Below are 12,631 nucleotides of genomic sequence, written 5' to 3' on the forward strand. Positions count from 1 at the left end.
TTTAAAATTCTAAGGCATGTGGATTTTTAAAATGCCTTTCCTCTCCATTTTTATGTTGCCTCTTTTCACCTCTTGTTTTCCAAAGTTTCTGCTGACTGTGAACAGAATGGTCGAGTATTAGGTGACTATTTTATGTGCTGTCAGGGAAGATTGAGGAAGGCTTACTTCTCCTAAAGAAAGTACCCGTTTCTTTACTCTCTGATGAGTAAAACGCCTTTTACCAGGACAAAGTTTTTCATCAAAGAGTTTACAAGTAATTCTTGAGAGTACTATTTATTAAACACCGTGAACACTTCACACACAATTGTGGTTACTGTTTAGTTCTAATTCCAGTCCTATATGATCAGTATTTTCCTTTCTTTTATTGATAAGGATGTGGACTCAGAGTGGCTATAAATAACTCATATAATTTTTTATTTTAGTCTTTTTAACTTAATAACATGTGTATCAGACTATATGTAATCTTTTGAGACTTTTTGCTTATTGTTATGGTGCTAATATTTTTATGTGCTGCTGAAATCGTTCGTTTTGGGTTCCTCCTCACCAAGGGGGTCGCCCACACCCTCGCTCTCAGGGTGTGTGTCTCTGCCTTGCTTCTAACAGTTTCTCTGTGTGCTCTCCCACTTGCTGTGCTATGTCTCTGGTAATAAACTTTGTACCTGAAAAAAAAATTGTTCATTTTGACCATTGTATATTATCCCATTTATTCATCCACTCTCCCATTGATGAACATTTGAAATGTTTCCTTTTTTTTGCTTCTTTGAACAAAAGCATTTGAGAAATGCTTCTATGAGCATTTCTCAGTGCAAGATAGGTGAGCAAGTAGTAGAGCCTAGAGTATGATTAAAGGGAGAGCTCGGAAGCAGGAGAAGATGGATAAAAAAGAGATTGGACATAAGCAAGATGACTCTTAGTTTTGATAAGTTAGTTTTGCCTGGGGTTTTGTTTCACATTTTGTCTACGCAGGTGTACATGTGGCCTGCCATGTCAGACTACTCACCTCCCCAGGTGGCAAGGGAATAATCATTTAGAGTTGACCATTACATCTCTGGTGGTGAGATTTCTTATCAGTTTTATACAGCTCTGAATGCTGTACTGATGGCTGAAAGAAATATCTCTTCCACAAATGGCTCTAGTCTTAGTGTGACGATGAAATGGCCCAGCTACATAATAAGTATGCCTTTGACCTGTGGTATTTTTAGTATAGCATGTCATGGTATGACACTCGTAAGGTCCCAGAGAGCATATAAGCCCTACCTCCAAACTTTATTGTAATTTTAAAGGTAAATAATTCCCCTCCCTTGACCAGAAATAATATGTAGATTTATTTCTTGCACAGTTCTGGAAAGTAACCATTAGTATCAATAGGCTTAAGGAAAGATATCCCTGTTATCTACTCCTAAATCAAAGGGTTTATCTACTTATATATGAAACTCTGAACAGATATAATGTCAGTAACATATTCTGAAAAGTTAGAAAAAGGTAATAGCCTTGAAAAAGCCTTTTGGTTTATGGTATTTTTGTCAAGAGGACAAAGAAAAGGATCTGAAAAAAGATTAAGCATGTGATGGATTTTTTTTCACTCTCTTGTATCCTAAGCTGAAGTAAGTCAGAGGACAGAACCAAAGAGGGAACTTTGGAGCTTCAAAGGCCTTACATTTGTTACAGCCTTTTTTTTTTTTTTAAGATTTTAAACTTAATTTTTATTTAATTTTAGATTTTCTCCAATGAAAGACTTGGACCTATTTCTTAAAGAGCACGACCAAAGTCTAACTTTAAAATCATGATTAAGATGACATGTTCCTGTATTCTCACGAAATAGAGGATGAGAATTCCCAGAAAATAACATCAAGACTATGACTCGTAACAAACCATAAGCAGATCATTGGCTCATTGTTCGGTTGCCAGGGTCTTATTGGAAGACAAAGTCCCCAGTTTAACCACACAAGAAAGTTTCCATAATTCAGTCATTGAACTCGGGGGATGGGGTTGACTGGAGCAGGGACTTTTTACCAGATACAGAATGTTCCATGCTCTGCTGTCTCCTGTTTCTGAGTTAACTTGACGTTTGACCTCAGAGTCGGACTTGCCTGTGGCAAGAGAGATCATTTTAACCAGAGTAATTAAGTGCTTGAATCTTAATGTTGTTTCTTGTTGGTCAGGTGGTCAGAATGAGCTGTGTTTGCCTGGACTTTTTCTTCTACAGAAAAAAAATCTGTCCTTTCATTTAAAAATATAATGGTTTGCATACTCAATTCTCTTTGACTTTTTTTGATCATTGTAAGATAATCAGAAAAAGTTATGGAAGTGTAGAACACAAATAATTGTATTAACTGGAAGAGGATACAGAGATTTTTAAGACCCCAGCTGCTGAGACTCAGTTGTACATACTGACTTTAATATATATAATCTTCTATACTTCAGGTAGAATACTCCTTCCTCTTCATGTCCTCTTCCTGTAGTTTATCTTCTCTTTTGACTTTTAACTCCTTTGTATTTTTGTTATAGATACAGGTGAGGCAGGATAGTGAAAGGTTAAAGCAAGATCTCTGGAGTTAGACTGTAAAGTGAGAAATGGACATTGTATTAGGAAGTTAATATTAACCATAATTAGAGCATTTCAGTAGAATGAGGAATACTGAAACCCAGTTATATCAGACTACATTGTGAGTAAAGAAAAAGTCAGGCCAAGGTCACACCTGACACATTTTTAAGTGTTCTATAAATATGTTGATTAATTGAACTCATTTATTCATTATTAGGGGAGACCTCTGTATATTTTAGGTTGAGGGAAATACTCTAGTAAAAAGCTAGAGATGGAAAATACAAATGAAAAAAAAAAGGAAGGACATGGGTTGGATATTAGCATTTAGTAAGAACTCTGCCAGATGCTTTACATATTTTTATGAAACTGCATAATAAAATCTGTAGGGTATTATCACTGGCTTCATGGGAAACTGAAACGTATTCAAATTCATGTAAATAGTAAGAAATGTAAGGAGATAGGATCAAAAGCCTGAGTGGATTGATTTATCCTCCTTAACCACTTCTTCCTTCAAGGCTGAAATGAAGATTTCCAAATCTTTTGAAGTGGAGAAGAGGGACATTGAGATAGCTCTGTAGAAGACAATGAAGAAATCTGCTTGAAGTTGGAGATTTGGATGAGAGAGCTGGTTCCCAAAGGCTGCCTCATGTGACAAGAAGCCGGCATGAGTTCTTTCTAGCCGGTCTCCTTGTTCACACTTGTATCAGCCTGGCACTGCTGAAACTTGGTGCTACTGGGGTTATTTTGAGAAACCTGCTGGGGTTGGTACTGTAGGTTTAAATGCATTTTTTCCCCCTTATTCTTCTAATCACCCTTATGGATGAAGTTCATTGAGGTCAGAGATCCTGGCTTTTCTTTTTGAGGTTATGTACTGCATTTAGTGATTTTCTGCCTAATGGTTGGAGTAACTAGATTTTTCTTGATGAGATTAAATTCCTGTCAATAGTCACTTTTTTTTTTTTTAATCCATTTACCATCATGATATAAAGGCCAGTGAGGTTCCATGCTATTTCACCTTAAGTTTAAAATTCCACAAACTATTCTTTATTCTTGACCTTTGGGTCTGTGGGTCCCTGTTGCTGATTTCTTTTCTTTCTTAGAACTCAGTGGATTCAGCCAGCCACAGATGAATTTGTCACCATATAAAGCTACCATCAGTCTGTCATTTTCTGTAACTGAAATCAGTTGACTTTTAACAGGGTTTTGTTTGGCAGCCAATCACTTTACTTGGTTCTCATAGACCACTTCTTTAGCTCTGGCCTCATTCATTAACATAAATGCCTGTTTGGCTTCTGTTGCTCACGTCTACATTCCGAAATGAGGTTTGTTTTCAAAAGCTTCCCTTTAATGACAGCGTATTTCAAAGAGTAGCTGCTAATTGTAAGGAGGTATTACTTTCATTTTGATTCTCAAAGAAAACAATTCCAAATGTTCAAAAGCAAGTGCAGTTGCCAATTACTTTTTTTGAAAGACGCTGGTGATAGAAATATGCTGTGAGGCAGTAGAAACCATACACCTGATGTTTCTCGATAAAGCAATGGTCTTCCTTCTACACAGCAGCTAAGAAACTGACGGTGTCAAGTGTTTATAATTCTACTCAGCACACAATAGACTAACTTGAGTACAAAAGAGGTTTTAATAATTTGAAAGGGGCACAGCTGTGAATGAAACTCAAGATGTTTTAATCCCAAATCCTGAGGTTGAATCACAACGAATTTTAGATGGTGCCAGAGACTATCAACTCAAACTTATGTATATGAGAAAGCCCTAGATTTTAACACTTTCATTTCAGTCACCTAGTATTACTGGATCTCAGTTTTACTAGGTTAAATATAAGTTGATTTGCAGCTGACACCATTTCGTTTACTTGTCATATTCCTGGGTTAATTAGAGATCAATTTGTTTCTCTTTTTCTGTCTCTAATCTCTGAGGACTAGAAGGCTATAAATATTAATGAATGTTAGCATGATGACCTTTGGCTTCTTCAGAAAGATTGTTTGATGAACTACCTCCCCTCTTGCCTTGCCTGCTTCATCTCCTGAGCAGTCTACCTTAGGAGGCAAGAAAGGTTTTGTTTTTTGGGGGGGGGGTTTTTTGGTGGTTTGTGTGTGTGTGTGTGTTTTCATTTGTAGGGCAATGTATCATTGTTGAATCAGGCTAGGAGCCTGAGATCCATTCTGAGTCACTATGAATAGAGTTCTAGTACTATTCGGGCCCCAGGGAAACTGGTGGTTAAATACTGTGAGAATCTTTATCAGACAGGAAATGACAACTCATTAAAATACTAACCGTTAAGCCTGTTTAGATCCTGGCCTCACTGCCCAGCGGGGGCGGGGGTGAGGGGGGATGGTTATGGAGGAGTGGTATTCAATTCTACTGCATTTGACTAAAATGCGCACATTTCTGAAAACAAAGAATTACTTATGGGACTGATATCGAGAAAGGGACTTGCTAGTCCACCTTGTCACTGAACTTCTGCTTTACTGTCATTGCCTCTTTTGTTCAGAAGACAGATGAGCATGTAATGGAGATGGGGTACGGATGGGCTTTTATTTCATCCCTGAAAATATATCCTGCTAAGTCACTTCAGTCCTGTCCCAACTCTGTGCGACCCCGGAGACGGACAGCCCACCAGGCTCCCCCATCCCTGGGATTCTCCAGGCAAGAACACTGGAGTGGGTTGCCATTTCCTTCTCCAGAAAATAAATCCTACTAGTACCTTAACTGGGCTTTGCTGGTGGCTCAGACAGTAAAGAATCTGCCTGCAAAGCAGGAGACCTGGGTTCGATACCTGGGTTGGGAAGATCCCCCGGAAGAGGGCATGGCAACCCACTCCAATATATTTACCTGGAGAATCCCATGGACAGAGGAGCCTGACGGGCTATAGTCAGGGGGTCGCAAAGAGCCGGACACCACTGAGCGACTAAGCACAGCATAGTACCTTAATTATAAAATTTAATCTCTTTAGCAGAAGAGTCTGTAGCTTCAGTCTAGAAGAGTCTGTTTAGGACTCCTCAGCTCCCAGGCCAAATCTCAACTGATAGAGGAATTCTCTGGAGTCAGAGGATAAATTTGATTTATTGATTTACATACAGTGATCCTCACTCAAGAAAATTCTAAAAACTCTAATATTCATTTAAAACAAATATAAGTTTAACTGTGGGCACAAATCTCAGTTTCTTGAGGTCTGGCTGTCTGGGTTCTTAAAGGTCCTCTTTACAGTGGTCTGTAAGAGCCACTCTAAAGCATGGAAGGGCAAGAGAAAAGAGAGCCTTGGTCTGGATCTTTGTAGAAGTAGCTGTCTTTTTTTCTCTAATATGTTACCTAACAATTTTACACTGAGTTGTTCTGCTAACTAAACCTTAAGATATTTTGACCTTTTGGGAACAGGTAAAGTTTTTTATATATATATATTTGTATATGTATTTGTGTGTGTGTGTATATATATATATATATTTGTATATATATATAGTATTTGTACCCCTTGCAGTTCAGTTCCCTGGTCTATTCCAGTGGTCTCCACCATTGGTGGGACTAAAATAGAACTTCTATTTATATTTATTTTCATCTTTGTCATTTCCTTTTTTTGTGTATTTTTGTAATGTAAATAGCATTATTATGGTTCTACAAATAGACATAATTACGGCTATACATCCATGGAGGATATAGCTTACCATCAGTCTGGTTGGCACTCCCTCAATCCATATGTCAGAAGATCACAAATTAGGTATTACAAGTACAGGGAAGGAGTGTTGTTTAGTTGCTCAGTTGCGTTTGACTCTTTGCAACCCCATGGACTGTAGCCCACCAGGCTCCTCTGTCTGGGATTTCCCAGGCAAGAATACTGGAGTGAGTTGCTATTCTCCTCCTCCAGGGGATCTTCCTGACCTAGGGATTGAACCTGTATCTGCTGTATCGGCAGGCGGATTCTTCACCATTCAGAAGCCCAGGATAAGAGTAGGAGTTCTCAGTACAAAAGGGGCTTACAGGGGGCACGCTGCAATTTATTGTCTTTTCTATGCCCCATTAATCAGAAATATTTGCTAAAGATAGCATGAAAGTCATCATAATGAGACATTTTAAATTGTTTAATGCTTCATCTATATTTTATCCTTTTAAATTTGTATTTATACATTTTACTCTTTGCATGAATAATATCCATATATCAAAAATGTTCACAGACCATTGTTTCTAGGCTTCTCTGCCTTTAAAAGCTGCTTTTGGTGCTATCAAAAAACAGGCTACTTCAAAAAACTATTATGCTGTCTAAATTGTAGCAGCAGTAGACTTGATTAAACTCTTCTTTTCCCTTTCTTTTAATACTACCCCTGAACTGTATCTTGTAAAAACATTTTCTCACATTCATAAGCTTTCAGTGGTTAACTAATCACACCCTGAGAATGTTATTTAGATGTTCTAATTAATCATCAGAAGAATGTTAAATAAATCAGCCTCAAAGTACTGCACAAATACTGAAGTAAAGGTTTAAAGAAATGTTTCTTAATTTTAAAACCTTTTTTTTTTCTAGGAACAACAAAGGTATATTGCCCTTTAGCCTTTCTTGGAATCCATGTCAGACAGTTTCCAGTATATTGGAAAGCCAATGATATGACATACACAATCACAGCAATGCTAAAAGGTCCTCAGAAAAAGTGGTCAAGAAAGTAGATCTTATATTAGAACTTTACTTTATTAATTGTTTAATTCCCTTAGGCATTTCAACTGCTTAACCTTCACATAGGCACTGTGTAAATAGAGCTAAACAAGACTAATCAATGTTTTTAAAGTTTGTTACTCTTGTGTTATTAAGCACTGTGCCCCAGTTTTATGATGGCACTTAATTATAGTAAAAAAAAGAAAAAACACATCTGGCTGGAAAAATCCAAAAAGAACCATGAACATGAAGATTTCAGGTCTTTTAATAGTAAGTGCTAGTTTGATGACTATGTCCATGATGGAAAAGAGATTCAAAGTAAATCAAATGGTATGTTTTTTATATCTAGTGAACCAGTTTGTTTGAAAGTAACACAGTTTCAAGGGAGTTCCTTGAAAACTGAATAACAAGGACCTATGAATTTTTGGAATGGGTGTATATGCTCATGACTAACCAACAAATGAAAATGTAAGCATTGTGAAAAACTGGAGTAATCACATCACCCACTCTATGCAACCTCTGCTGATTGTGATGCTTCTTCTGGAAGATTTTTCTGGCTTTTTGTGGGACCTTTATTTATAATGAGTTGATATGGGGAGAGTTTAAGATACAGATTTCTTATCAGATAAGTGATTCCAAAAATGGAGTTACATATATGCTTTAAAAACTAGAGAAAAATAATAGATTTTGTTTGTATATTGGTCAGGGCCCTTGACAGAATTTTGCAGAGAAGTTTGTCTTGTTTCTGTTTTAACATATACTTAGGTGTATAAGCATGCAGAATATTGTTCCCAGGAAACTCCTTTTGAGCTCTGGGTGGGTTTAGACTTCTGTGGATTTCTTTTCTCCTCCTCTTTTGTTTGCATTTTCTGAGGATTTCTTTCTTTCTTTATTAAGTTCAAAAATATTTCCATTTAAACAATTTGATGGAAATTTGTTTCTTCATGATTATATTATCTGAAAAGTGTTTTTGTATGTCAAGAAATAAATATCAACGTATTACTATCCACACAACTTTTTTTTTACCCACCATGCTGAAGGTCTACAGCAAGGAAAAGTGGATGAGATTAATTTTATTCTTGCTTTTGTTTTCCCTTCTTTTTTCTTTAAGGCTTTGTCACCTAGAGAAAATGGCTGTTTACAAGGCTAGTTTAAGTATATTTAAATACAACTGCTGACTGGAAAATAGTATTGAATAACAATACTTTGAACTTAATCAGCACCTAATTGCAGCATCTTACCCACCCACTATGAGTTGAGATGAGAGTCCTTAGCCAGGTGCACAAGGTCCTCTGAATTTAATGGCTTTCAGAAAAGACATTAAGTTATTTCCTAAGCCAACTATAAAAAGACACTCAACTCTGTTGCAGATTATTCCTCCCTCCTTTCTTCATGCATGTACCTTAAATGAATCCTGAATGTCAGAATGGACTCTTTTTTTTTTCTAGAATGGGCTCTTACTTCTGCTGCTTGAAAATAACTTGAGGGATGAGGTCATGGGGATGGCATTCTTGTTTTCCTTAAATGCATGTTAAGAGTAAAAGCTATAATTTCAGTTTTTATCTAGTCTATTACTTAAAGAGCTTTAGTGTTAATTTAGAAAACTCTAGTATAAGAGTGCTTTGTATAAGCTGAGGCTTGTGTGCCCTAAGCCATTGTTTATAGACATAAAAAAATTAAAACTAAGATTTTGAGGCATATATTTAAAAACTTGAGGACTTGACTAATAGTTCGTTATGTAACATTTATTACCTAGATTTCAAATATGTTAACTTTTTAGATTTATTGGGATCATGTGGCACTTATTCATAATAGTTTTGGTCAATATGTTGCTATAAAAGACTTTTAACTTCTATTTTCAAGTGTTTCTAGTATCTTATAAAAAACTGAATCTCCCATCCCACCACCCAAAACTCTAAAGCATGTAATAACATAGCACCTTGAAAAATTAACCTCTATATTAGCCCAGGATAATTCTTTGAAAGTTACGCATCATGTAAACGTATATTCTCTGTCAGCCCAAAGAGTAGCCCTAATGGACTTACAGTGGCAAATCACTTAGGCTTTTCAGTTATTTTGAAAGGAATTTAGAATGATTGTTGCTAGTCCCTTCCTCATTTCCCTCAACAACAGCAAAGTAGCACCTTTCTAACATTGGGTCTTGAGTCTTAATTTTCTCTTTAAATAAGGACTTGACCCTGGAGCCCAAGAACGATTTGAGGAAAACTGTAAGCCGTAGTTTTGCTGAGCTTTGGTCTGAAGTTAGAGGTCTGAAGAAACAGGATACACATAATGGAACCCAGCTCTTGGAGGACATCAAAAAGGAAATTTTCAAGTCGTTGCTTGTATATCCTAGCTGTTCAAATAAGCCTACAATCATTTCAATCTCGCTAAATAAGTTTTTTTTTTTTTAACTAGCCACCCGTGGGAATTTGAAATGATGATATAAGGTATTGTCATTAAGGGTGAAAGAATAAACTTCTGGGAGTTCCCTGTTGGCCGGTGGTTAGGACCTGGCACTCTCACTGCAGCGGGGCCAGGTTCAGTCCTTGACCAGGGGACTAAGATCCTGAAGCTGTGCACCAGGCGAAAAAACCAAAAAGAATCAATTTCTGAAGAAAAGTTCTTAAAAATCTGCAATCTTCAAAGCCACTCTTCTTATGCATTTATTTCATTGGATTTTTTTTATATTTCTGTGGTTTGTTTCAAGTGTAAGTGGATGAGCTATTTGCATTCTTTTATGCATTATATAAAGAACTACCCAAGGAGAGTCTTTCTTTTAAAGAGAAAGTTTGTACTGTTGTTGCTCCTTTGTAGAAAGGTCATTACCGAAAAACAGCAACAGAGTTCAGAGACAGCTCTTCTGGTTTACCATGCTCACATGAGGCCACACAGAAGGCTGTGAGAGGAAAGGAGACTTCATCTTTGAGGGCTGTCTTATGGGTCTTCTGGAATCATCCACGCAAGTCACTGCCCCTACTACATATATCTCTTCAGGCCTTTTAACATATCTTTCAGTATTCCTTAAAGGACTTTTTAAACAGCTTCACCCCACACTGGTCTCTCTTTTCTCCCTTCAGTTTCTTTGGAATGTGTCTTCTGTACCAAAAAATTGAGAAATTTATTACTGATTTATAAATTCTATTGTTCGCAAATGAGTTCATGTGTGTGTGTGTGTGTGTGTGTGTGTGTACGCGCGTGTGCGTGTTTTGAATCCATATAATAATGATTTGAGTTCTTGGACATTGACCACTTCTTGCAGTTTTTTTCTCTCCCCATAGCACCAATTACAGTTTGGATATAAAATAAGGACTCTATTAAGGGCTTGTTGGTTGATCATTAACAGACCAAAGAAAAGTGTCAGCCAGGACTATGTATTTGTTACCCTCTGATAAATATAGTAGCAAGAAGTTTCTCTTCTGTACTCCTGCTTTTTGTTAGAGAAAGCAGCAACTGAAATTGTTCTAGAAAAAAGGTGGTGACATTAATACTTGCTTAAAGAAGAGAACTTTAGGCACTGTTGCAAATACAGAAAATACCCTTTGCTGGCCCCAGGAAAATGACTGGGCTCATTTAGCTTTTAGCCCTATTATGAAAGATGAGAAAATAAAGCTTATAGAAAGTAGAGATGTTTGGTTTTCTAAGTCGCCCCAAGTTACCGTTTTTTAAAATGCCTGCAAGCATTTCTAAATCGGGAGCCTGGTAGCTCCAGTTACCAAACCGGTTTAACAGCACTGCTGCACACATTCTAGGTGAGAGGGAGCTCTGAGTCCATCAGCTTATCAGAGATCACTATCCCAGTCATCTCAGAACAAGTTGTTTAGTAATGTTGTGTAGTTTCTATGTAAGCCGTCCACCAAAAACCACGACGTGATTCAAGGTTCATAGTTCCTTCTTTGTTCCTTTGTTAATCACTGACTTCTGACTGGTAGGAGGTGCCTCCCAAATTTGCTAATGCATTCTTTTTGGATAAGGATGACGCACAGATTGTCCTAATAAGGACTTGGATTGAGAAAGGACCGCCTCCTCTGAGAAGATGGGACAAGTCAGTGAGAGGGCGGGCAGTTTCTTTTTCAACCAGGGATGACACAAGCATAAGTCATTTCCTTATTAATCGGTTCAAACCAGTTCTTACAGGAACTGGTGGTGATAAATGTGAGACTTCTCAGAAGTCATTCATTTTACTCTTTGTACCACACCAGTGTGCAGCATCGGCTGAGCTCGCCTCACTCTGAGAACTAACTCTTCTACTAGAAGGGACTCTCAGCTCCTATTTCCTTCTTAAACATGTTGATGGGAGAGAGTTGTCTCCCGTAAGGGGTTGTGAAAGGATGAATTTTTATCCACTGGGAAGAGTTCACAGGATTTCGCCAGCTCTGCTGATTGTTGTTGGGTTTTTTCCTCTTTCTGTCTAATCCCTGTTTTTTTGAGTCAAGGCGGTAAGTGGATTTTCCTTTAACATTCTTTCCTGCTTTTCTTCCCAAATGTGTCTTTCTTCCTGGGGTTATTGTACCACGCCTCCAGTGCTGTCCCCGGCATAGGTCCGTCTCTGCAGAAGCCATTCCAGGAATACCTGGAGGCCCAGCGGCAGAAGCTTCACCACAGAAGCGAAATGGGCACACCGCAGGTGAGACTTTTCCCTGGTTTTCTTCTTTTTCCCACCCCCACGGTTTCAGGCTGCAGTTACATTCACGGCACTCACTGGCATTTTTAGGCAAATAGAGTGAGGTTTGTCAGGCTTAATAGAAGTTTGAAGCTCTGTGTACCCTCTACTGGCAAATGTGTCTTTGTCTAAAGCAGAAAAATGTAGCTTTTGTTTTGTACTTCTCCCCAAAACGAGCATTGGGTTAATGGAAAATAATGGATATGTTCTGTAGAATGAGTTATTACCTTGATCTTCAATGATTTATTTATAAGTAGCAAGTATACTTTCCAAGTGGATTAGAAAGTTAAGATTTATAGCATAACAAAATATTGGATTTAATGAGTTCATTTGAATATCCATTTTGGCTCTCTTTTTCTTTTCATTGATGGGAAAATAATCTTTTTTAAAAAAATATATAAACCAAAGCTGTTAACATAACTGAACTTAAAAACTTTAAGCCTGCCTTTTGTATAAACAGTTCTGTAGCAAAGAAAGGAAATGACTAGGAGAGGATGAGTAAGCAATAACCTGAAATGGGGAACTTGAAGGAAGCATAGGGCTATTTTTGTTGTTGTTTGGTTTTGTTTTTTTTTAATGGCCTTACAACTCTTTATGTGGTCCTTTGCTGCCCTCAGTTGACTAAACATAACTACAGAAATAGATAACATTTATGTTTTAAAAGCTGCTCCTAATATTGGAACAAGAATATATTTAAAACTATCTTGACGCTACTCTACACGTATCCCCATGGTGACTTCAGATAGTAGAATTTCATCAAAGACTTTAT

At 37.4% G+C, this 12,631-nt stretch overlaps 1 protein-coding gene across 4 annotated transcripts in view; it reads left to right on the forward strand.

Moving 5' to 3' along the window:
* Positions 1-12,631, forward strand: part of VMP1 (vacuole membrane protein 1) — a 130,026-nt gene that overhangs the window by 115,029 nt on the left and 2,366 nt on the right. For all 4 annotated transcript variants that reach the window (XM_027518000.1, XM_027517998.1, XM_027517999.1 and 1 more), the window contains one exon: positions 11,724-11,826. In XM_027518000.1, coding sequence (XP_027373801.1) covers positions 11,724-11,826 — 103 coding nt within the window. The remainder of the gene's footprint in view (positions 1-11,723; positions 11,827-12,631) is intronic.

Source organism: Bos indicus x Bos taurus, chromosome 19 (genome assembly GCF_003369695.1).
Source record: "Bos indicus x Bos taurus breed Angus x Brahman F1 hybrid chromosome 19, Bos_hybrid_MaternalHap_v2.0, whole genome shotgun sequence".
NCBI lineage: Eukaryota > Metazoa > Chordata > Mammalia > Artiodactyla > Bovidae > Bos > Bos indicus x Bos taurus.